At 37.6% G+C, this 26,502-nt stretch overlaps 2 protein-coding genes across 2 annotated transcripts in view; both read left to right on the forward strand.

Annotated features, from left to right (window-relative positions):
• The first annotated feature begins 4,799 nt into the window (after window positions 1-4,799).
• On the forward strand, window positions 4,800-6,987 carry LOC306854033 (thioredoxin domain-containing protein 17). The gene is made up of 4 exons (XM_079391817.1): window positions 4,800-5,058; window positions 5,142-5,223; window positions 6,002-6,077; window positions 6,156-6,987. The coding sequence occupies exons 1-4, from the start codon at window positions 4,914-4,916 to the stop codon at window positions 6,222-6,224; spliced, it is 372 nt and encodes a 123-aa protein (XP_079247943.1). The 5' UTR covers window positions 4,800-4,913; the 3' UTR covers window positions 6,225-6,987.
• Window positions 6,988-7,581: 594 nt separating this feature from the next.
• LOC306853912 (nucleoredoxin) overlaps window positions 7,582-26,502 on the forward strand; it is an 89,985-nt gene continuing 71,064 nt past the window's right edge. The window contains exon 1 of the mRNA XM_079391604.1: window positions 7,582-8,112. Coding sequence (XP_079247730.1) covers window positions 7,804-8,112 — 309 coding nt within the window. The 5' untranslated portion in view covers window positions 7,582-7,803. The remainder of the gene's footprint in view (window positions 8,113-26,502) is intronic.

Genomic DNA, 26,502 nt, shown 5'->3' on the forward strand with positions numbered 1-26,502 from the left:
TGACTGATTTAAAACCATTGTTGAAATTCCAAAGCCATGGCCAGAACTAAGTGAATGGCTAAGTACAAGTTGATGTAAATGTACTGACAAGTACAGCAAAAGAACTAACGTTAAGAAACCTTTGAAATGCAAAAAAAATACAAATAAAAAGACAAAAATAAATATGTTTATTTGAAAATGCATGTCCTTTCTGACTATCGTTTTACACTAGCCCAGTACGATGAAATTATGTTAAATTTAACAAAAATGCATTGCTACCTGAATCCCTCTCTCATTCAAAGTCAGTTAAATGCTGTTATCTGAGCCTGTGTCATAAGTGATAACAAGCTATTTATAGTAAAGCACAGTGTTTCAGTCTAATTATAGACACTGAGATGTTAAATGACATGTTCAAAAATTCTACATTTCAGATTTAATGCATTAAGAGGGCAATTGGTAGTTAAAAGTTTCAACTGCCCAATGCATTTAAGAAATAAGAGATTGTAAAAATAATGAATAACAATATAGGAGCTATTGTTGAAGACACACAAGGTCTTTAAAATCATAATACAGACCCTGAGCTATAGAAGTAATGATTTTTGAATGGTTAAACAGTTGTATTGCTGCTTGTTCTATGACCAGAAACTTATCTGTCTTATTTTTAGTCTCCACCATCATACAGGGCCCGATGGCTCCGGCTACAGAAGTAGCAGAACCTAACACTGAATGGATGGGTGTGATATCTAAATTCACTGAGTAATCTCAGCATGATGGTTGGCAGATATCCAATTGAATTTAATAAATAAAATACTGCTCTGATTAACCTGTCTCAATGTTTTAACACTACTAGGTTGTGTCAATGGCTCTCGTGGTTCTTGAGTGCACCTTTCCTAAGCTGCAGAAAATACAGAATTCTGGAAGAAAACCGTTGAGGATGTTGCAACGGGAAAGAGCGGTTACCAGTGTGCATGAGGTGATTTCTCAATGAAATCATCTTTGGCCAGGGAAGGACAACCTAAGGCAGGGGGTCACCGCCACTGGGCACCTGCCCAGAAGGGAGGTGTTATATGTGAGATGGTAGTGGAGTTGAGCGGATGCTTGATAGGCCTAAAAGCATCGTTAAGGGGGGAACTGTAGGAAGTACAGCAATCTGCCTCAAAAATGTGAGCTCCTCCAGACCTGATCACCAGCAACTGCATTCCTTGATGGCTTGTTTTTCATTGTGACAAGTGTCCACTACTTGATGCAAATATGCCAGGGGATAACACCCTGAGGAAAAGGAGCTTATTTATAAAGAGTTAATGGCAATGGGCTTTCAAGAACCATCTGAGACCATGTGACAGCCATTATTTTGAGACCAAATTTCTTAATTTATATCAGTATCATGAAGTTGGCTAAGTTACTGGCAAGATCTGTATAAAAAAAGTCTCATATGCAGAGTTATTATGAATCCCTGAATCTATGAGGCTGAGATGATATTGAACTAATATGTCTATATCATAGTTTTTACTCATGCAGGTCCTTAGGCATAGGATAATTACAAGACATGGTAGTTACTAAAGATGAAGACTGCTTTTAAGAAATTATTCTATCATCATTTTATTTTGAAAGTCTAAATTGAGATTTGAGATAGAAACTTTGACATCTGGAACTTTGGTGAAAGATGAAGGGTTATATATTGTAATGAATTTAATATTATAGTCTGTCTAAATTAAAGTTTGGTGAGAATGTCAAAAGATCATTTGCACAGAAGGAGGGCGAGACTGTTTGAGTGGAGGCAGGGATGGTGCTCTGCCTCTCTTATCGGCCTGCTAAGTGTAACCAAAACAAAGCAATGACATGAAGACCAAAACAACCCAGCTGATTTTTTGGAGAGGTAGAATTAATAGGGCAAGTCAGCTACTCCACAACAGCCCCAGTGGCCTACTGGATAAGGCACTTCCTCCTAAGCCAGGGATTGTGGGTTTGAGTCCCATCTGGGGTGGTTTACAGCAGAGTGGGGCAGCTGAAGCGTGCTGGGCCCGTAACCCAGAGGTCGATGGATTGAAACCATCCTCTGCTAAGATATTTTAACTTCTACACATGCCTAATCGCCCCCCAAAAAGTGACAATGTGCACAGCGTGGGAGTGAAAACCTACGGCCACTTGGAGCTCTTTTAGCAGGCGTTCATCTAGAAGACTCTATATGACTTTTTTTTTAATGGGCACCTAAATGAGAGGGAGAATTAATACTTCTATTTGGATGGTTAAATGAGAGGCAGAATTAATAGGGCAACTCAGCTGCTCCACAACAGCCCCAGTGGCCTAATGGATAAACAACTGGCCTCCTCAACCAGGGATTGTGGGTTTAAGTCCCATCTGGCTTACAGCAGAGTGGTGCAGTGGAAGTGTGCTGGGCACATAACCCAGAGGTCGATGGATAGAAACCACCCTCTGCTAAGAGATTTTAACTTCTATACATGCCCAAACCATTTTTTTTTCAATGGCCGCCTAAATGAGAGAGAGAATTAATAGGGCAAGTCAGCTACTCCACAACAGCCCCAGTGGCCTAATGGATAAGGCACTGGCCTCCTAAGCCAGGGATTGTGGGTTCGAATCCCATCTGGGGTAGTTTACAGCAGAGTGGCGCAGCGGAAGCGTGCTGGGCCCATAACCCAGAGGTCGATGGATCGAAACCATCCTCTGCTAAGAGATTTTGATTTCTATACATGCCTAAGCCCCCCCAAAAAGTGACAATGTGCACAATGGCAATGTCATCACATTTTGGAAGAGTTGTTGTAGTAGAGTGTTGTTAGCTCCGCTAGCCATTTATCAAAATGCTAATTCATCCATCTAATGCATACAAACACATCAAAAAGTTATTTTTTTATCCCACCAGCGAGCTCCGAATGTTGGTGTTTGTTGGCGTTTATGTGATCAGTGTAAATTATTCCTGGATTATAGCATTCATGCTTGTTTAGCTACATGCACGCTAAATATGTTTCTGTGTTTGATTTTGCCACTGTAGTAAAGCCATGGTTAGTCTTTGTAATGGGCTCTAGTTCTGACGACAGATATTTGGCTACACCGGGTGTGCCTCACACGTCCTGAAAACTGTGTTCACACTGCAAGATGGATCGGCGACAGGAGGTTACTCACTGCATGACTTTACAATAGGAAGTATCGCTGACAACTCTGTCTGGTCCGCAAACTACTTTTCATATAACTCCTCCCTGAACTTCCCGCTGCCCTGCATCTTGCTCTCTTATTGGCTGTAGGTCATCGACGACATATATTTCAGTCAGAACTCATTTCACACAGCAGGATTTTGAATCCCTGAGAGGTCCAGATATTTAGTATGCCAAATATTTCATGGGTGTTGGTGATTCTCTCAGATTGCGTTTTTTGATAATTCACACTGTGTGATTGTCACTCAACGAGCACGAGAACAAGCACCAATTTGCCTCCAATTTCGAGCATTTGTCGGCGATTTTGCGAAACCTGTCAGCGACTGAAAATCGGGGCATGAACATGGAAAATCACATGAACAAGAACATGGAAAGCTATGAGTAAAATGTAAAATGTCACGTGTTGTCATCTCGGAATTACGGTGCAGCCCATAAAACACAATCAAGCCTTCGAAAAAGCCAGTAGACCACCCCTTTAAAGGCTTAGTTCACCCAAAAATGAAAATGAGCCCATGCTTTACTTACCCTTAAGACATGACTTTCTTCTCCTAGACCAGGGGTGTCAAACTCAGTTCCTGGAGGGCCGCAGCCCTGCAGAGTTTAGTTCTAGTTTTCAAATAAGCCTGAAGGACTTGATTATCAGGATCAGTTTAGATTTGCTTCTAAACTCTGCAGGGTTGCGGAACTTGCGGCCCTCCAGGAACTGAGTTTGTCACCCCTGTTTTTGACGAATCAGACGTTTTAAATATGGATATTTTTCTTACAAAAACGCATCGATTTGCTACAGGAGGTCTTTATTCACATCCTGTGTGGAGCACTTTTTTATGGATGCTTGCAGTTTATTTGACTTCTTTCAGACTGTTAAAAAAAAAAAACACCCGCCCACTGCCATTGTAAAGCTTGGAAGACAAAGGACAATTTTTAATATAACTCCGATTGGATTCATCCGAAAGAAGAAAGTCATATACACCTAGGATGCCTTGAGGGTGAGTAAATCATGGGATAATTTTTGGGTGAACTAACCCTTTTTAGCAGCAGACATTTAATATAAGACATTTTCATATGAGATTAAATTACATATCACTGTAAAAACTATAAATGTGCATTGCTATGTATAAATAATTTTAAAATAACAAACGTTTATAAAATTATATACAATTAAAAATTTGTGTGTGTGCCTCTCTATCAGCACCCAGTTAGTTCTGTAGTTCTGTCTCTAAATGCCCTGTGTCTTATGTTTTTAAACACAAAAACTCTTTCTATATGAATGGCCCCTGAGAGTCACAACACATAAAAAAATGGTGGTATGGAAATCGACACATAAACCAGCAAGCACAATCAAATCTGCCTGATAATGGGAAAGTAAAAGCACTGTAGTGTTTCAATATCAGTTCATACAAATAACACAGTGCTCTCACACGCTCTTACACTGGTAATGGCCTGAATGGAACATGACAGAGACAGGATACCAAGCTGACTGTAATCAGCACAAAATCAGCAAACAATATGTTATAAATAAATTTCAATTGTAATATATGTGTTCAAATGCTCAGTTGTGGTGCAACTACTGCATTTAAAAAAATATTTAAAAACTTTTATTTTAAAATAGTCCACTCTTATTTTGGCAGAAGGGCATTTCTTCACACTTCACTCACTGCTGTTAGCGTACAGTCAGCTGACTTCATACAGAGATCAGTCTCTGCAGCTAGAGGTGGACTTTGTCACTGAACGACTGATTCTCGGTAAACACTAAATAGTAAATAAATCATGACTAAATACGAGGACGTTGCTGTTCACGGCTACGAGGAATTTTGTAAAGCTGTGTCTGAAAGAAAAGGAAAAGACATATTCGCTTACTTCTCTGGAGATAAAGATGACCAGGGCAAGAGCTGGTGTCCGGACTGCGTGAAAGGTACATTAACATTATACAGCAGCTGTGCTGGTACTAAAATTCAAACTAAAAGAGTTTTTCTTCTTCCCTTTTCACTCATGCAGGAGAGCCAGTGGTCAGAGGAGAGCTGTCTTATCTGCCGGAGGGATCTGTCTTCATTTACTGCCAAGTGGGAGATAGACCTTAGTAGGTTTACAAAACATTCTTCCAATTACATTGAAACAGAAATAATTAATGTATGTTGCAGTATATAGTATACAAGATTAAAGTTATAGTTCACTCAAAATTAAAATGAGCTGAAAATGAACTCACTGTCATGCCATCCAAGCTGTAGATGAGTTTGTTTCTTTATCTGAACAGATTTGGAAAAATTTAGCATGATGTCAGTAGTTCACCAGTGGATCTTTTGTAGTGAATGGGTGCCGTCAGGATGAGAGTCCAAACAGCTGATAAAAACAAATACAAGTAATCGACACGACTCCAGTCTGTAAGTTAAAATCTTGTGACGCGAAACCTGCATGTTTATTAAGAAACTAATTCATCATTAAGATGTTTTTATGTTCATACCATTGCTTCTTACTAAAAATATGAGTCCTCTGTCCATAATATTGCTTCCTCCTGTGAAAAAGTCATCCCCTTGAATCGGGAGAGAAATATACAGAGATCAAATCAGTCATAAATATGTGAGAGAACAAGTAGCATGGACTTTTTCACTGCATGGAGGAAGTGTTATAGATTTAGTGGCATGGATTACTGTGATGTTTTTAACAGCTGTTTGGACTTTTATTCTGACGGCACCCATTCACTGCAGAGGATCCATTGCTAAGTAAGTGATGTATTGCTAAATTTCTCTAAATCTGCTCTGATGATCAAACAAACTCATCCGCAGTTTAATTTTTGATTTGTTTGGTTTGATTAAGTGTTGACATCTAATTTGTTTTATCATCACTGTTGTTCTTGCCAGCTGGAAGGACCCAAACAATGACTTTAAGAAGAATCTGAAGCTGACCGGAGTACCCACACTACTGCGCTATGGCACGGTAAAGAGCAGTAAATGTTCCTTGATAAATGAATTTTTGTGTGCGTCTTGCAAATGTACTATGTTTGTCTGTTTTCAGCCCCAGAAGCTGGTTGAAGAGGAGTGTTTTAAAGCAGATCTGGTTCGAATGTTGTTCACAGAGGATTAATGTCCTGTGATGTAGCCTACTGCTCGATGACAACCACATTTTAAACATTCTCTCTGAATGATTGACAACGGTTTTTCTGCTATTACTTTTGTCATTTGTAATCTATCCTCCTGCTCTGCAATGTTCAGCTAAACAAATTGTGGCTTGGAATTATGCTGTGGTACCTGTAAAGCATTTGTGCAAATAAAACTGTGTATACTGGAAGATTTCATTTGTAATATCATCAGACATTTCAAGCTTATTTTCAAATGATATTCAAAAAAGGGACTTTGACTACACTTTCAAGTCAACTATAATAAAGGGAAAGTTCACCCAAAAATGAAAATTCTGTCATCATTTTCTCACCCTCAATTTGTTCCAAACCTGTATGAATTTCTTTCAGCTGCTGGATGCAAAAGAAGATATTTTGAAGAATGTTTGTAACCAAACAGTTGACGGTAGCCATTGACTTCCATAGTATGAAGAAAAATACTTATTTTGTGTTCAGCAGAAGAAAGAAACTACAGGACAGGTTTGGAACAAGTGGAGCACATTCTTCATTTTGAGTGAACTGTCTCCTTATGACTGAAGAACTGAATCATTAAAATACAGTAAACATATACATTTGTTTTATAATCCTAACCTATGGGATATGATTATGGCTGTTGCCATTGATTGTTTATATTCAGAACAAAATTAAAATGTTTTGAAAAATCTATCTGCAAATGTAACTGTGCATTTTTTGTGCTTTCCAAGTAAATACGATGGTAAATTATTGTGCACCAAGCAGTTGTGGGTTTTTGTTTTTATTCCTAACTTCAGCTAACCTATTATCAAGCAATACAGTTATGGGTGTTTATCATACAGAATCTGTTTGCAGTTTTCCTGTGCACCATTATTTTATTTTAAGGAGTGCAGTTTTTACGGTTCTGTTGTTTTTAGTGGTAATTGAAATGAACAGGGGATGCATGAGGTAATCACTGTAACTCTGAGACACCGCTTTCTGCTTAAAGGAGTGAATACTTAGCTAAAACATGACATGTACTGATACTGTTACTCTGAGAATCTGTCTATACATTCATCTATACAAAAAAAGGATAATTTATGCCAGGGGTGGGGAACGTTGATCCTGGAGAGTTTAGCTAAAACCCTGGGGGAAAAAAATACCTAATTGCATCTTGAAGACCTTGATTAACTGGTTCAGGTGTGTTTGATTAGAGTTGGAGCTAAACTCTGCAGGGACACCGGCCCTCCAGGATCAACGTTCCCCACCCCTGATTTATGCAGATAGAAACAAGGTAGGACTGTGATTCGCTGGGCATCCCTATGGACCGAGTACATCAAGGTGCAATTACAGCATCTCGCCACTAGATGTCGCGACAGTCTCGCAGCGGGAGTCGGCCGGCGCTGTTGCTGAGGGCCGGTTTATAACAGGAGCGCATTCCTCAACACCGCGCGCAGTGGAGGCACACGACGGCCGCTGTCTCTCGAACCGGGCACCAGGGCCTGCGGATATCCATCGAGCACTTTTGGTTTATCTGAAAACCGCCCGAATAAGCCGAGAAAGCCGAGCGCAGTCCGCTTCGAGGCTTCAGCAGCGATGTCGGAGTTTCTGGTGAATCTGCTCGGAGAGCGGCTCGTCAACGGAGAGAAAGCCGAGGTGGATGTTCACGCGCTGGGCAGCAAGCTGTCTCTGCTCGGGCTCTACTTCGGCTGCAGTTTAAACGGTCCCTGCAAGCAGTTCAACGCGAGTCTGTGCGAGTTTTACAGCAAGTTTAAAAAATCCTCGGAGCACAAGGACAAATTGGAAATCGTCTTCATCTCTTCGGATCAGGACCAGAAACAGTGGCAGGACTTCTTGCAGGAGATGCAATGGCCGGCGTTGCCTTTTAAAGACAGACACAAAAAGGTAAGATGAGCCAGTAAATTTAATAGATGACATAAGACTGGAAATTTATTAAATTATATAATTACCTTTTTTTTAAAAAAACAACAAACGTGTGCAGGTGTAAGGATATAAAAAAAGAAGTCTGCTATTCTGTTTTAAACCCTTTGAGCTCTTATTGTCAGATGATCAGTTTCATCACTTTATTCTCCTCAGTGGTTGGGAACTAATTAAATTAGCTTTTTTAGTAGTATAAAACTGTAGTCTTGCTTTCAGAACTGAGCTTTTTTTAAAGGTAGCAAGACATTTCCAGCGTCCACCTAATGCATTTTTATTCATCACTCCGTTTTATCTTCTTCGTTCTTGTTGCAAAACAGAGTTTTGGATTTTATGGATGCAATTTGGGAAAAATCCTGGAATATTTTCATTATGAAATACACAAAGGAAAGCAGCCACATTTGAATTTTATAATATGCCTCCCACCTAACAGTATATGAATTACCTGTAATCCCAGGAAATAAAGCATTCGTTGTAGGCAGGTGTCTTTATTACAGCTGGAGGCTAGCTGTATGCCGCTGGGAGCTGTGAAGGTGGAAACACATCCTTTACAAACCACAATATACACATACTAACCCTAAACCATTACTCAATGACTGTCTCAGTTACTGCCAACTTCAACTTTTCCCGTTTGCCTATACAGTCAAAACTGCAGACTAGTTTTTTCGTTTTTAAGGCACATCCAGTGTGGGAAAAAAGTGTTGTTCAGGAAAACCCTAATTACGAAAATTACAGTCGTCATTAATTGCAGAACCAAACTATAAGCTATTAAAGACAACTGTAAAAACAGTTAGTTGCTAAATGCATCTTTACAAGGTGAATACAATAGCTTTTTTTTGTATTTGTTAAAAGTAAATGCTCAGGTTGTACGATAACACAACGTTATAATATATCTAGATTTATTTCTGTTGTCTTATTATTATTATTATTATTATTATTATTATTATTTTAAATAAGGGTGTAGCAATGAGTTTAAATGTTTTTGCTAAGACCTAAACGAACTTGTTTCTAAAGCATTTCATTATTGAAAGCACATTTGCTGTTTAGGTTTTTAATAAGCCTGTTTTGTCATCTATTAAAACAAATCTGGAAATTATTACTGCATCTCCGTGTACTTTTAATTGAGTTATCCTCTTGCTTATTCAAATGCGATTCTGTGGTTGTGAATATTTCAGTTCTGGTATACCAGTGATGAGAAACAACCTTTATTTAATTTGGATTACCATCAGAAACGTTAATTAATTTATCATTTTGATTGTCATTCTGAACACAAATTCAGCTTTGCATGATTTGCTTTGTAAATAATGATGTGTGTTACTGTGGGGATTTTTCCCTGTGTGTTTACTGCTGTATCGTTAGGTTGATGATGTTGTGCAGTATTTTATCTTGGGTTTGAGTGTTTGTTTTAATGGATAATACAATTTGGATCATGCTCAGATTTGCCCCTGTGTGCTGGTATCCATTTTGGTCCACTGCACCACCTCCTGCAGCATGCCTTGGCACGTCTCACTGACGAGCAAATGATGTGCGTTTAATGGCTCATACCGGTTTACAGTGGCAACGGTGACAGCCATATAAATATTTAAGATAAAATCTGCCACCATGCAAAATGCTGATTGTACTCCATGCAGTGTTTTAATAATACACACTGAGAAATGCTGTGTGTGGTGAGAAGAGAATATTGTAGTTGTGTGTGTGTGTGTGTTTTAAGCAAGGATAATTCAATTTAGATTCTTGTTTTTGGTGTTGTGTAGCTGTTAAGTAAAAAATGGATCTAGTAACTTACTGTTGCCATTATTTCATAGGCCTTGGCCTTTTTCTGACATGGTGTGCAAACTATGCAGAGGGTATATTCATACGCTTTGAATCTTGTTTTTTTTGTGTGGCATATTTGGTGTTTTATTTAACATTTTCTTTTGTGTTTTAAGGTTACAATTATGCCTTGTTGTAAGCAAATATGCCACAAAGCAAAAACTAATATAAATAATAATAATATTAATAATTTAACTCAAACTAAGTCCAACTACAGATATTTCCACATCTCTGTTCTAAATTAAGATCTCATGCCAGTATTTTATTTAGGCCTATTTATGTTTTTAATCCACTCCTTTCAAAACTAAAATGTTTGGTTTTGGGTCCTTTTGTTAAATTGCTTGTTTTTCTACATTAAGTCTGTATAAAAGCATCTAATCAAAAAATCTGTATATTGTAAATGTAATTGTCTTTGTATGAAAAATAATTATTAATTAATAAATATTATAGTAAATATTAAAATTAATTGTGTATAAAAATGTTCAGAATAGTAAGATGTATATAATAACTATATACATATGAATGCATGTATAAATATATATGCATATACATACACGCACTATATAGCCTTGCCTATATATGTTAATAATAATAATTCTCTCTCTCTCTCTCTCTCTCTCTCTCTCTCTCTCTCTCTCTCTCTCTCTCTCTCTCTCTCTTATATAATAAAAAAAATCTAAATATTTGCTGTATGAACTTATTCTTACTCTCATTCATACAATTTTGTCCTTTTGTATGCTTGCATTTTTCTGCTTATTAGCAATGCTTTTACATTTGCAGGCCAAAATGCTTTTGCCGTTAGCAAGACAGACTAAGCCATAACATAATAATGAGCCATAAATAATCCAAACCCATTGTAGGTTGCTATTATGTGGATCACACATCTTTGATTTGTTCTTGAGGCTTATTTAGTTTGCTCTTAATGGGAGATGTAAATGACTCGGGGCCAGTCCAGATAAGAGTGTTTGTTTTGAAGTAATAACTTCTGGCGTCCTGCAGAGCGTCTGAGTCGTAAAGACTTTGACCGACCAAAGTCACGTTCTTATTCGCAGCCCCAGCATGAGGATGAATCGTCCTTCCTCTCTTCATGGGAGAGTGAATATAGTGGCTCTTTTGTGTTTGTGTTCTTTGAAGGCTTTAATTGCTGTGCGATGTTGGCCTGCTGCAAAGCAGAGCTGAGGTTGTGGTACCGCGGGGTATTAAGTGGTTCATTTCCCCCTCTCTCCTAGGGCAAAAGAGAGGCGGCTCTGTGTATCGCTGCAGGACTCGTCTCTGGTGAGACCATGGCTGTGTTTGGAATGAAATACTAGCTTAATACATACTGGATACTACTTTTTTTAATAGCATTATCACATGACCTCATTATGTTTGTCACAACCTAATGTTACTTGTTTAGTTCAGAAATGGAAGGTTGAGTCGAAAGCTTTGCATTGTGGGATACCGTATTCCTCATAATTACTCTTCAGCTTATTTTAGACTTTGTAGTTGGTCATCCATGTGTTTTACTCTTATAGAAAACACTGTGCACTATATGCATGCTATATACTGCAGAAATAGTAAGTAGTACTTTCCCTGTTCTTTTCAGTCTGCTCCATCACCTGGTCTGTCTCGTCCTCTTTCACTCACTCCGTCTGTCCTGCTTCCCATCAGCCAGAGATTTGCTTACCCAGTCATGCAGAGATAAGCCCTCCACACCAAAACAAAGCCCCTAACCATGTTATGACTTTTACAAGCTGTGGATTCAGAATTGACTCTGTAACATCTGCAGCATGAAGGCAAGTGTGAGATACGATAACCCACAGCACATCTCCAAGCCATATGGAAGCAAAATGTATTTTAATAACCAAGTTAGTTTGAAGCTGAAGTGATTGGATTTCTATAAGCACTTGACTTGTCTCTCTGACCCGGGCTATGTCTGAAATTGCACACTTTCTGAGTAAGTAGCTCTTCTGAATAAGTAATCTGCCATCATTAAAACAGTGTGTTGTATATAGAATGATTGCGTGTAGCATGAATCTAATCCGGACATGCTACACTTGTCGTGTTGTTTTTACATATCGTTTGTTTTTTGCCATACTGCAGCTATTCTAGTTGACATTTTAACTCTTTAAAATGTAAACTCAAGCATGTAGTTGTTCTGGTTAATGAGCGATTTACAAAAACACTTTTTTTTCTTAATACTTTGCCATTTTCACCTCTAAAAAAAATATTTGCTGTTGATGTAACCAGGACTGGAAAACATTAGCTACTAATGTCATGGCACAGTGTTTTACAAGATATGGATAAAAATCAAGTCTGCATTACTTTATGTCCCTGAATATTTAAGAAGTGCCACAATGTAGAAGTTAAAGTTACTGTAAATACTGTTTCATGTGGGGTTTTGTTTTTTTGTTTTTAACTGGAGTGGTTCACCAGAATTGAAAATTCAGAAATTATTTGCGACGGCTCATGAATGTTCGGCAAATAACTGTGTACATTGTGTTCTCTTCCCCTTTATTATATGGCTGTTTTTCAAGAAAGACTTGAAATATAGTGCAAAAGGAGGTTACACTACATTTATGGTGCTTTTATGTTTTCAGTTTTTTTTTTTTTTTTTTTTTTTTCAGTTAATTTGATTTGTATGGAAAAGAGTAGCTTAACATTCTTGTAAATATCTGCTTTTTTTGTTCTACGGGGAAAAAAGAAAGGTAACGTCAAGGAATGTGTTTGAGAAATACATTTTTGGATGGACCAATCTGACACTTGTTCTTTTGAAAATAAACTGAAACAAGTGGATATAGTTACCCAAAATGGCTTCTGTTTTCACCTCTGACTGGACCCAGTGTTCGCAACCATCATCGGTGCACTTAATGTTCGCAGCCGCTGAGCCATATCGTATATATTTAGTGTTTTTTCCAGTCATGTTTTCTTGTGAAAGGGTCAGAGGAGTCGTGGTGGGCGTCTGCAGGGTATCAAGGGAAGTTAGTGCTGGCACTGCCTTATAAGGACACTCATGTCAGGCGGAGTGGGGAAAACTGCTCGTAAATCAATTACGGGTTTGGCCCAGTTACTGCCAAAGCCCAGATCTGCCAGCATCGTAAAAAGTAAATGGAGAGCCGGTGGTCTCGCATCCGAGAGAAAGAGGAGGAGGCCTTCTGGAGCTCGGCTATGCCACCGTCTCTGCAGATTCAGAGACAGCTGCTCGAAGCTTTTGAGATTGCTAAGGGCTGCTGTCATCAGGGTGTCAGTGATCTGATGAAAAACCCGGCGCTCCCCGTTCATCACATATCCTAGAGCCGCACCCCTCCGTGAGGCTTTGATTTCAGGGCTGGCAGCTAGAGAAAGACTGGCTTCTCTGCAGGTGGTAATACCGGCTTCGCTATCAGTGAATGGTACATTTGGCTCAGTGTGACGAACACAGATTTTCTCTCTGCTGAGTGACGCTGTGTGCTGATAATGCTGCTCGGTGGGAAACACTGAGCTCTGGTTAATTGAGATGGACCTGTGAATGACACCAAATTCATTTCAGTTTACAAAGATTGTGCTTTTTATTGCATGAAATTTGTAAGCAGTTGGTGTGATCATAAGGCCCTTGGTTTCTGAAACGGGTGTCATATTTACTTTATGTAGTTTTTTTTTTTTTTTTTTTTTAAACCCTAGTCAAGGTTGTTTAAAAAAATAAATAATTATTTTCATATTTATAGCTGATTAGTCAATTAAGTGAATTTTAGTATCGCAACATTATTCGTTTTGGATATTCAGTATGAAAAATAGATATTTTAAAGTGCCCCGATTATGGATTTTTGAAAATGACCTTTCTTGCAGTATGTAACGCAGCTCTAAGTGAATGAAAACATCCTGCAAAGTTTTAAATCTGAAAGTGCACAGTGTATAAAGTTGTCGACTCTGAATCCCAAACCGTTTCATGTTGACTTCAACATGAAGCATTAGCATATTGCCTGCCCACTTGGGTCTTTTGGAGTTGGTCTGAATGAAAATGCAAATTCGTTCTTTGACACTAGGTGCCGCTTTTGGAGCAGTAAAAATAGTTTCCCCAGTAATGCTGTACACAAAGCAGCACTGCTCTCACAAACATGGCTTTTATTATGAAATGGAAACAAAATCGACCAGTCACCGCGGATTAACGTCACGCAAAGGAGGGGTTTGGAAAAATGAATTGAGCAAATAGTTTTGGAGTCGTTAAGCAAATACGGTAAAAATAATTGCGTATTACAAGACAATGAAAGTGTTTTTTGGCCTTGCATGCATGTCAACCTGTTGTTGGGGACTCCCAAAACCAAAATATGAACCTTTTATTACCCATAATAGGGGCACTTTAATAGATATTTTAATCTAAATCTCTATATTTAGTAGTTTTTTTTATCTAGCAATCCTTTTATAAAGTTTTGCTTTATATATTTGCCTTGGATGACAGCAAAGGTCATGTAAATGTAAAATAGCATGAACAATTAAATATCCATTTTTTTTTACTGATATGGTTCCAAGAATTCATGCTTATTAACATAAGACCACCCACGATCACATATCAACATTTGATCAAGAATGTCGAACAGAAATGGTATGAAGTTGTCAATTGTTATTTAATTTAATTTAAAAAAAAATTTATTCCACAATTTTCTTTTAAGACATGTAAATATAACACTCTAGTTAACCTCTTCAAACATGATGTTCACACTGTCATTAAAGATGCAGTTCACCCAAAAATGTAAGTTAAAAAGGTAGTTATTGACTTCCATAGTATGTCAATGCGACCGTCAACTGTTTGGTTTCCAACGTTCTTCAAAATATTATCTCTTGTGCTCAACAGAAGAAAGAAATTCATACAGGTTTGGAGTGACTTGAGTATATTTTATGTAAATGTAATTTCTCTGGGTGGTCTTATGCTAATGAGCGCATGGTCAACATGTCTTAATCATCATGACTATTTTTGAATAATGTGTTTTTGTCAACATCGTTCAACACACTCTTATTGCAGTAGATCAAAGAAAATCCTGTTTTCCCAAATATATTGACTAAAGCTACAGCGGCTGTTCCACACAGAGAAGTGTGTATGTCTGTCTGTGACCCTGTTGAACCTATATTCTCACAATTGTATGACAATAGATCATGTAAGAAGTGTGTGTGTGTGTGTGTAGTTGCTAGCGAGATTTTGCAGAGCTTTATGAACAGCACTTGCCAAATTTAACTCTTTACGGCAGACTAGATTTACACCTCCTTTCAGTCCCCATTGTGTCTTTCTCACTGGAAGCACTGTAATGCTGTGAATGGTTACAATGGGAGTGTGGACGTGGTGAATCCTAGTGGAAGACTGTTTCTTAGGTTTTTAGTTACCTATTGAGACTAGATGAAAAGACAACCAGGGGAAAGGGCTTAATCTCAGGCAACGTGAGAGCGTCCTCTTCCCAGCAGTCTGTAGAGGGAAAATAAAACTATAGTTGTCGGGCTGTGACCCTGGACAAGTTTGTCGTCCAAGTACAAGTTTCAGATGATAGTCTAGCTTGACTGAAACAGGCCTTTCTGTCCGTTTATCACCTTGTGGCAGGGGTACAAAATGTGCAAGGAAATCGAAAACAAACCACACAGAAACGTGCAGAGATTTCATCTTCAACACGACATCAGATCTGAGTCTGTAATGATTCGGTGGGCCAGATTTATTTCCGGGGGTTAATTTAGAGTCTGCAGTCATTTTAGGAATGTCTAGTCCACCATTACTGAGCAAGTCTGAGTAAACACTGCGGTCACATTATTTCATATAGGAAGACTGAAGCCAGAAACATGCTGAATGTCAATGGTTTCTGGGGCTTCTAGGGGTCCGAAAAATTTAAAAGCAATGCACTGGATTTTAAAATATAAAAATATATTATTTTGCTTTCTGAAGCTAATGCCTGTTTGGAAAACATGAGACTAACTGTGATTTTTATTTTATTAAATTGGCCAATTTACTTTATTCAACAGTGTAAGTGTAAGAAATAAATGAATATATAATAAAATATATTGTGTATTATTAAACTGCAAATATTTATCTTCAGAGTTATCTAACTGTACTCTAGTAGTAGGTTGAAAAACACACACACTGTCTGCTTAAAATAAAGTATTTTCCAGATAATATTTTAAAGGAATAGTTCACCCAAAAATTTAAATTCTGTCATTTATGGGGACTTTTTTTTTTTTTTTTTTTTTTTTTTTTTTCCTTTCTTCCAAAATATCTCCTTTTGTTTTCAACAGAAGAAATAAACACAGGGTTGAAACAACTCGAGGGTGAGTAAATGATGCTCATTTTAATTTTTGGCTGAACTATCCCTTTAATAATTTCTTCTGACTTTAGTGCAGTGAGAGCATGCACTGTTTATTAGGTTAAAAATGCAGTAAAAACTAATTGTGAAGTATTATTAAAATTTAAAAGATCTGTTTTCTATTTGAATGTTTATTAAAAAATGTATTTATTCCTGTGATGCAAAGCTGATTTTTCAGCATCATTACTCCAGTCTTCAGTGTCACATGATCCTTCAGAAATCATTCTAATATGCTGATTTGATGCTCAATAAACATTTCTTATTAATATCAGTGTGCTGCTTAATATTTGATGGCATATTTTTGTGCAAAACTATGATTCTTTGAATAGAAAGTTCCAAATAACAGCTTTTATTTGAAAATATCTTTACTGTCACTTTTGATCATTTGGCAGCATGGCAGTCGTTGGTCTTGCCAAGAAAATCATAGAAGAGACTGGTTTTGTGGTCCAGGGTCACATTTATGCTAATAATGCTTAATATGGCGCCCCTTGTAGCAATGCAGAGAATACGGCTTCATTCTTTGTGTATTTGCACAGAATGAGCAGCTTGTGAGGAAAAAACTGAGGAATATATTTATTATTTATGAGTTAACTTCTAAGCTTCGGTACAATAGAGCCGTGGAGTCATACTGTGCTCAGTTTGCCAAAAAAAAAAAAAACACCATGGGTAAGTTTAATTTGGTAGACGGTGCATGGTCTTTAACACGTCTCCTCGGCTCATCTTTCATTTTGTCATGTTATAACTGTCTGGAAACTTTTGCAGCAATTGGATCTTATTTCCTTCCTTTTTTTTTTTTTTTTTTTTTTTTGAGTGATACTTGTGCCGACTTTCACTTTTTTTGTTCCTCAGAAGTGCGCATGCTATCATCGCAGAGGATTGTTGAAAGGATGCACAAATGACTCGTTCATGTGGACAAAATAAGTATCAGATGAACCAACTGAACCAGAGACCCCCATCCCAGCATCTTTGAGGACAGCTTAAAATTATTTTGGATTTATTAATGCTGTACAGAGGCGTTTTGATCTCTGTCCCATAGTGGCATCGTCCCGCAGAGCTTTGTCATCCGTCCCTGTAGCTGTGCTCCCACAGATATGTTCTTAACAATGCTGTCGTTGATTCAGTGATGGTGTGTGGTGGCTGGGTGCCCGATGGTTTAGTGTTGAAGCGCTGCACAAACATGTCGACTGTCTCTCCTTGCAGTCTGGCACCTTCACAAACTGGCGCCGACCCTGCTTTGAATCTGCTGTTGACTTGAGTGTGCGTGGAGAGAAATGAACAGTTTTTTTTTGTCTTGTCTTACCACAAAGTGAGAGAGAATCCTGCCACATTGTTGCTGTGGTATCAGTCACTAACATTTACTAGAATTACTTTCTTCTTGGTTTTAGTTTGTTATTAGTATTATCTTTCTTCGGTGAAACACAAAAGATATTTTTGAAAAACCTGAGGCTTATATTTTCCAAAACTAAAGTAAATGGTGATTTATTAAAAATGTAGTCCATTAGTCTATACCAGGGAAATTTTAGGACCCCAAAATATTCTATTCACACCACCATGAGGTATGAAGACAGCTAAATATTTTCATTAGAAGATATTTTTATTATAGATATTTATTTAGTTTGAAGTTAAATATTTACCGAAATAATAATTGCATAAGCTAATATTTTAGGTAAACATAACTTTTTTATTTATTTGTAATTGATTAATTTAAACATTTAATATGAACTTTTACATAATTATTTTGTTAAACATTTAAGTAAACATTTATTTATTTGAACACAAACTGTGAAGTTTAACAAGATAAATACAGAAGTTAACATCTGAAGTAAACACAATATTTAATTTTAACATTTAATATCACATTAACATTAATTTATTTGAACGTATAAGTTAATATTGAGTAAACAACTTTTTATTTTAAACATTTAAGTTAACATTTAGCTTTTACATAATTATTTTGTTAAACCTTTAAGTAAACATTAACTTTATTCGAACATATCTAAGTGTAATGTTTAACAACTTATTTTTAATTTTAACTTTTGTTTTGTATACAATTTTGCATATTGTTAAACATTTAAGTAAATATTACCTATTATTTTGCTAAACATTTAAGTTGAAATATTAGCTTTTATGTATTTATATTTCTAACAATCTTGTTAAACATTTTATTTGTTTATACATTTATTTAAACACATTTAAACATGTCTCTGCGCAACCCAGTCAATTGAGACGTGAAGAGCTTTCATGTGTTGTTTTAATATACAAATAATATTGTCTGTTCCCAGCAGCATTCTGCTGGAGGAAATGGAAGTTGAGGCAAAAGAGAGTGAATATCTTAGAACTCCAAAACCACTGACGTCTTAATTAAGGGTCTTGATGCCTGGGATGAAGATCTTCATTTTTTGGCCTTGAGATCAAACGGCCCCACAGTGGAAATATGCAATTAAGGGTTTTATTATAGTTTACCCTCTGCTAAATTCCCTCAAAGTATTAATACAGTCGGCCTTTTTCTTGTCAGAATTGCCCAAAACTATAAAAACCGGAGTGCATTTGTGATTAACAAGAACCAAATTGAATGAGTCATGGGGGTTGATGAAATGTTATATAACCCTAGTGCATGAACTCTGCCACACAGCCTGGGGAATGAACCGGGAGCGCGTTTCTCCTGCAGTAAGTGGGAAGATCTGGGGCCTGGCCAAATCCTTCTAATCACTTCGTCTCAAGCGGATTACAGCCGATTAGCTCCTCTGAAGTCACCAGAGCAACCCCTCGATCTGGATGGCTTTGCTTGTCCCCTCACCTCTGAGGGACGAGACCCGCTCTGACCTGAAGTGAGTCCTCTGTGTCAGTCAGTCTCCTTTGCTCTTGGTGACTTAGACAGATGTTAGATTTGGAGGGAAGCTGCTAAGCTCCAGTCGCTGACTCATGTAAAGGGTGGGAAATTAACACCAGCTAAATGCAATTTTGTTTTCACAGTGGCGGGTAATTTTGTGGGCGACGTGTTTCTCATATTCCTTTGACAAAAAATAGCTGTTGTATCGGAACAGTGTTGTCCTCCTGTTGAAGTAACACATTTAGAAGCTTGTTTGAATGTTCGTCTCAATCTTCTGTGGTGTTTGTGGCTGTCAGCAGTTTCTCAGAGCTGAAATGGTAGCTTATGTTAAAGTTTTAGCCCACCAAGGCTTTATTTATTTGATCAAAAATACAGCAAAACTGTAATATTGTGAAATACTGTTACAATTTAAAGTAACGTCTTTCTTTCTGAATGTTTTAATGTATTTTATTGCTATAATGGGAAAGCTGGAGTAACTACTCCAGTCTTCATTGTCACATTATCCATCTGTGCTGCTTAATATTTTTGTGGAAATTATGATATTTTTCCAGTGTTTTTTTATTTTTTATTTTTTTTATTTTTTTTTTATATATATATATATATATATATATATATATGAAATCTTTATAATGGTACAAAATATTTGTCCCTTTTGAGTCACTTAACGACTCTTATTTCAATTAAATGTGTGTTGTTTGTTTGTACTGTGTTCCAAAAACAGTGAACTGAGGCTCATAATCCGGTTTGAATCCACTTACGGCAAGAGACGGTGTGAATGCAAAGACAATACAGTTATAAAACCTGTCAGGATTAGGATTGCTCACAGTTGTAAATTTATTGACTAGTCATCCAAAAATCACTTGGGCTATTTAGTGAGGCAGAGTAGTTTATCTATACAGTATGTATGCGTTTCTTGGAAAAAAATTATGCAATTTTTTTATGCATTAGTCTATATGGAGGGATGGTAAATAAAGCCTGTCAGTAGAAAAATTAAAAACAGCTGAAAATGTCTGTATTCACCAGCTAATGGGCATGCTGATGGTAAAGTTAGTTAATTCTCCAATCTGATCATGTAATAGTGTGACTGTATCTAAAGGAATCCGATTAAGTTGTCCGTCATACCTCTTTAGCATAATATCCAAATGTTCCTTACGGGCATGTGCTATTGAACCTCGGCCAATAAACCAAAGATATTGAGTGCTAGCTTCTGAAGGCTATATGTCTGTTTGTGTGGTTTTTATTTGCCAGAGGTTATTGCTGGTCTTGCACGCTTCTCCTGTTTCAGCTTTAACGGTTAGAGGGGCTTTATGCGCATGCAGACCCAAAGCTGTTGATTGACTAAAGGTGCAGGTGTGGCTAATAACAGGACCTAGGTTCTGCCCTACAGCATGTATATTAGCTTTAACAGATGTGAAGTGTGGAGGAAACAGGACATCATGCCGCTGACCCTGAAATTAGCTCCGTTTTATAACGTCTCAATGTGTCAGAATGCAAAACTTTCCAATAAACGAAAACATTAAAGGACGTTTCCACAGTCTGTCATTGCTTTTCTTTTTATTAGTATATCATCTGCAAATGTGTTTTTAACATTTGTGCCGAAAGTGCTTGCGGCCTCTGGAACCTGGAAGTATTTCCTGCTGGCTGCTTTTGTTGTATGGTGTCAAATAAAATTCAGTCTGCTTTTTATTGACCTTTATTATACGTCTGGTGTTTCGACAAAGGATGTCATACAATCCTCTTGGCTTATGTGCCCAGTATGCACTCGAAAATCCACTGTCCTGAGCTTTCTTTGGGAAATCCTCTTTATTTTTAAAGAGAAAGAAAACCATGCAAATCCTTGTGTAATGCATCTCGTTTCTTTGGGATGGATGTTATCAAATTGCACATGAATGCAGGGCTATCGTTAGTGTGTGTTGGCACAGCCAAGCAAGTAGGACAAGCCTCATAATTGAGTTTTCTTGCAGTGTGGTTTGGACTCACAGCAGACCGAACTGCTGCTCCGACAACTGTGAGACTTAAGTACTTCACAATTGGTGTCTTGTGATTGAATTGTGGGAAACAACGGAGAATTTCCAGAATGCAGGGCAGTAAGTGTGTGCTAAAATGAAAAGAACAGAGACTTTTAGTAGAAGGTTATTTAAGGGTATTCTGGGTAGGCCAAAGTGGCATTCACAGTGAATGACAGGAAGTTGTTCATTTTTCAATGACAGTTGCCGATTTCCACCGACATTAGCTGCGAGTTTTCAAAAAGTTGAGAAAAGTTTGACTTTATGGAAATGAACGTCAATGAAATATTTTTTCAAGGCATTAAAGGAATAGTTACCCAAAAATGAGCATTTGCTGAATATTTACTCCCCACCAAGCCATCGAAGATGCAGATTAGTTTGTTTCTTCATTGGAACAGATTTGGAGAAATGTAGCAGTACATGACTTTCTCATCAATGCAGTGAATGGGTGCCGTCAGAATGAGGGTTCAAACAGCTGATCAAAACATCACAGTAATCCACACGACTCCAGTCCATTAATTAACACCTTGTGAAGTTAAGAACTGTGTGTTTGTAAGAAACAAATCCATTAAAATGTTTAAGTTTGACATTTTGGCCATTATAACACCTCCAAAAAAAGTCCATCCCTGTTGTCCTCCCATCAAAATCCACTGGCATATTTGTTAAAAACCATTTTGACTGTTTTCGACTAATCAGTGCCTGATCTGTGTATATTTCTCTCCTGATTCAGATGATATGTCCTTTTCACTGAAGGAAGTGTTCTTATGGATCATAGATTCATATTTTAGCTTCAGCAAAGTTAAAAATGTCTTGATGAATTTGTTGATTACAAGTGCATAGCTTTTCATCTCACAAGACATTAATGTAGTGGACTCGCATGGATTATTTTTTTTTGATTATTGTGATTGTTTTTTTTCATTCTGTTTATTCTGACGGCACCCATTCACTGCAGAGGATCCGTTGGTGAGTGAAGGACACACTCACCTGCGTGTTTGACTGTACGCATACGCTAGCGTACGCGTACAAAAACGAAGTAACATTAGGCCTTTAACATCATGATGTCTATCTATCAGCCATTGGCGAAGGAGGGTAGCATCGTTTATCGGCCAAACCCTAAACACGCGGGGGAGGACTGAGCTCATTAGGAATTACGGGAGCCCAGAAGGGAGCGTCGGCGGATGTTAAAGAGAGAACCGATTTTCATTTAAATAAATCGACGTAAACTACTGTGGGTGTTAACGGCTTTTGAAGTTTCACTACAAAATGTTTCACAAGCTTGTTGCTTTGAGACCTGAAATAATGGGCTGCAGGAGATGAATTGTCTCCTTCCAGCTGTTGGTCTATTGAGAAGTTGCTTGGTTGAGGATCATGAAGTGACACTAAGAAATGATTGTTGAAAAACACAGCTGGGATGAACATTAAAAAAAACATGTTTGTAGTCTCTTTCTACACACTAAATAATTTCAGGTCTAAAACCACTAGATTCACATGCCACTGATATTCAGATAAGTAGCTGATCATGAGTTTTTACTCATGAATCATTCAAAAAGAAAAATGTGTATTTATTTATATTATATATATTATCATTTATTCAGCATTTCTGGTTTGTGGTATGGGTACTCTGGAGAATGGATTAATCTGGTATTTCAGAAATAATTTTGCGTGAATTTTGTGTAATAGTTTCTGTAGTTAATGAAGCAGAGCTTTTTCCATGAGAGCTGTGGCAACAGTCGGCGGTCGCCTCCCGTTGAGAGTGAACGGTGGGGAGTCTGTGTGACTTTGTGGATGGCCGTAATCGCTGTTTTGATTAATCATTTTCTCTGCAGCCTTTGAAACTGAGGGGGAATTGATCCCGAGGCCAGATGAAATGAAAGGGTTTATCAGCTTAAGGCGCTTGTTAAGGCGAGCACGAGAGGTTGCATCTTTTGAGAGCGTTCTGGATAGATGTGTCCGGGCAATTAGAGACGCTTCATACGTCTGTGAGATTACTGCTGTGGAAAAGCGTAGCGTGTCCCATTTCTGTTTAGCATTGTTGGTGCAGGTTAAACATTAAGCCAGATGTCGATGCTTGTGTTTAATGTGTGTAGTTCACAAGCAGATATGCTGAAAGTGGAAGTTATACAGTTTGTCATTGTTAAACTTTGAACTTATTTATTTGCCTAGTTTATTAAAGATTTTCTCTCTCCTTCGTAAAGTACATCAAATTTTAGCAACATTATATTCTTATTTGCAAAATATTTGTTTCTCTATTTTAGAAAGCATATATATATTTATCTATGTAGATCTGTCTGTCTGCCTACCTTTCTATACAAAATATTGGTCTTTTGGTTTGCCTGTCTGTATAATCTGTATCTATTCATCTATCTAGATCTGTTTAAGATGTATTTGTCTGTCTAATCTGTATTTATCTAAATCTGTCTATATAATCCTTATCTATCTGTTTGTTTCTCTAATCAGTTTGTCTATCTAGAGTTGTCGGTCTACCTTTCTATACAAAATATCGGTCTTCGTCCGTCTATCTGTCTATACAAAATATCAGCCTCTGTCAGTTTATCTGCCGATACAAAATATTGGTCTCTATCTGTTTGTCTGTCCGTCTGTGTAAAATATTGTCTGTGTCTCTCTCTCTCTCTCTCAATAGAAAATGTTGGTCTTCGTCTGTCTTTCTCTTTGTCTGTCTGTACAAAATATCGGTCTTCATCTGTCCGTCTGTCTGAACAAAATATCGGTCTTCATCTGTCCGTCTGTCTGAACAAAATATCAGATTTCGTCTGTCTACAAAATATCTGTCTGTCTTCTTTTTCTGTCTGTATAATATTTATATTTCTATCTTTCTACGTCTTCCTGCCTTCCTTTACAAAATCTTTCCGTATGTCTGTCGATACTAAATATCGGTCTGTCCATCTCCATTTGTCTGCTTGTTAGGGATGCGCGGTATACCGATACTGGAAAAATACCGGTATATATTATATTTCAAACGGTACGATATCATAATTTTGCTCAATTCGGTATTTCATACGCTGCTGTTGCAAAATGCACCTGTAGGTGGCAGTGCTTCCCAAATTGCTGCGCAACTGGTAAATGTGACAACAGAACGATGGATCAAACAGATGAAACTCAGCGCACCCAAAATTAATAAATAAAGAGAACAGTAGAAGTGAAATATGGCATTACTTTGGATAAAAAAAACAGATGACAAAGGTGAAGGAACTGACCTTACTGCACCTGTATGCAAGCGTTGCTATAGGCCTAAATCATGTTGCCACAGGAACACATCAAATCTTTTTAAGCATTTGTCGCTTGCTCATCCTGATCTTTTCAAACAATTAAGAGATCGACAGGTGAGTGCATCATTCATAAATTCAGATTTGATTTGACCTTTTATTTACATCTGATCAACGCACATTCAGATGTAATACAGTAAGCGCAAATGTGCATGTGAGACACGCTAGAACCAATGAAGTTTTGGTCACGTAATACATGCACTTGCATTTCATACAATCAAATTTTAATTGGATATGAATTGAGCAAGAGTTTTGCTATTAATTTTAGTATCAATGATCTGAAGGGAATGTTTCTGACGCGCTGCCGACCGCTAATATGAAGCAAGTGAGATTTATATTTAATGCTTTTTCTTTGGTTGAGTCTGAAATCTGAAAACAATCTGAGAGAGAGAAATAATAACATTTGAATATATTTTCATCTTATTACTTCAGTTAGCCTATTTATTTATTTTTTCTCCAACATCAAAATGTAACCTCTGTTCCCTTTAGGTTTTTTGTTACAGTTTGATACAAAGGTATTAACATATGAATCTGTTTTTATTATTATTATTAATAATATTTTTTTTTTTAATTCACTTATCTTTCGAGGCTGGTTATTTGTCACCTATGGTATCGATTTAGTATCGATACCGAGGTACTACATTCTGGTATCGTACCGAAGCCAAAATTATGGCATCGAGCCATCCCTACTGCTTGTCTATACAAAAAATGAGTCTATCTGCCTCCTTGTCTTGAACGTTAACCAGATCTTTGTCTAGATTTAACTGTTTGTCTCATTGTTGGTTTGCTGCTTGCCTGCCTGTCTGTCTTGTTGTCTATCTAGATCTGTTTGTCTGAATCTGATTATCTATCTGTTTGCCTGTCTGTCTATCTAGAATTTGTGGAAAATTTAGAGCCTGCTATTGTTCTCTTGTGAACGTCAGAATTGCGAGTAAATCCGGGGTGGCAGCAGGCCTCTCATTAACCCTGCGGCTCCTCCACCCAGCGCAGGTGAGTGTGTCCTTCACCACCTGTTCATTCCTCCAGCAGCTTTAAAATCCTTCTCAGACCAGGCGGTTTGGCCCTGGATGTGGGTTCTGCCTCTCTGCCTTGGGTGCCTCATTCCCTCTGCCGTTCTGTTTCTGTATGCATCACTAGCTGCTGATGGAGCGGAGGTTCGGCTCTGGATGGGGTGAATGTGCAGTTTGTTTGTTTATAGAAAGAGAGGCCATGTGTAAGGACCGCCTGTTCAACTGCCAAGTGCTGCTTTGCCTCTTCTGCCTCCAATAGGACATGGGAGGGTTTGCTTTGAGGCCGTAACAGTATAATATGAGCAATAGCTGCTTGCAGGATTGAAAACCAGCTAGAAACGGATGTTCATAAGGAAAGTGTTATTTCTGAAGGGGCGGTATAGAGATAATTGTTTGGTGTAAAATGATAGTTCACTCAAAAATGAATGGTTTTGCTGCTTTTTTACATGCAGAGAAAGCATAAATCTCCAGCAAATTTTATTTTTAAATTTTTTTTTGGAATTACAGGAATGATGAAAGCTTTTAATTTTTGTATGTAACATTTTTAAGATGGTCTGTAAATTCAATGAATAAGTGAAGATTAGAAATATTGTTTTAGTTGGCAAATAACAAACAAAATCAGCACTAAAATGACAAAAATATATGAATATTAAATATAAAAAACTAATGAAAATCACAAACGTACATAACAAAATTTCTAAAACTTAACCTAAAATGAAGACTCTCTTTAAATCCGAAAACTGAAACTATAAAAATAAAAGCTAATTCAAAATATCACTAAGTCAGAATATTATGTTGGATGTGGTTCTTAATTCCCTGCTTGCATCTGCTTAAAAAGAGAAGGTTTCCCAGCACATAACCTTGAATTACTGTCCTTCCATTAAGGCCAAGCCTCTGAGGGCTCTGCAGACCAAACCATTTCACCATTTTCTGTGATGGAGATTTAGTCAGGGATGTCCCGTGGAGGACGCTGGCTGCCAAGAGAGTACGGGTTACCGAAATGTGGCATCCTCTACAAACCACGTCCTTATTACTGAGCGAGGCCTATTAACCTCAAATGACCTGCAGTGACTTGAGCTCTTCTAGAAGATCTCTGCGTAATCGCTGCTCTCAGAAGGTTGC

This window comes from Barbus barbus (genome assembly GCF_936440315.1).
Source record: "Barbus barbus genome assembly, chromosome: 34".
In the NCBI taxonomy this organism is placed as follows: domain Eukaryota; kingdom Metazoa; phylum Chordata; class Actinopteri; order Cypriniformes; family Cyprinidae; genus Barbus; species Barbus barbus.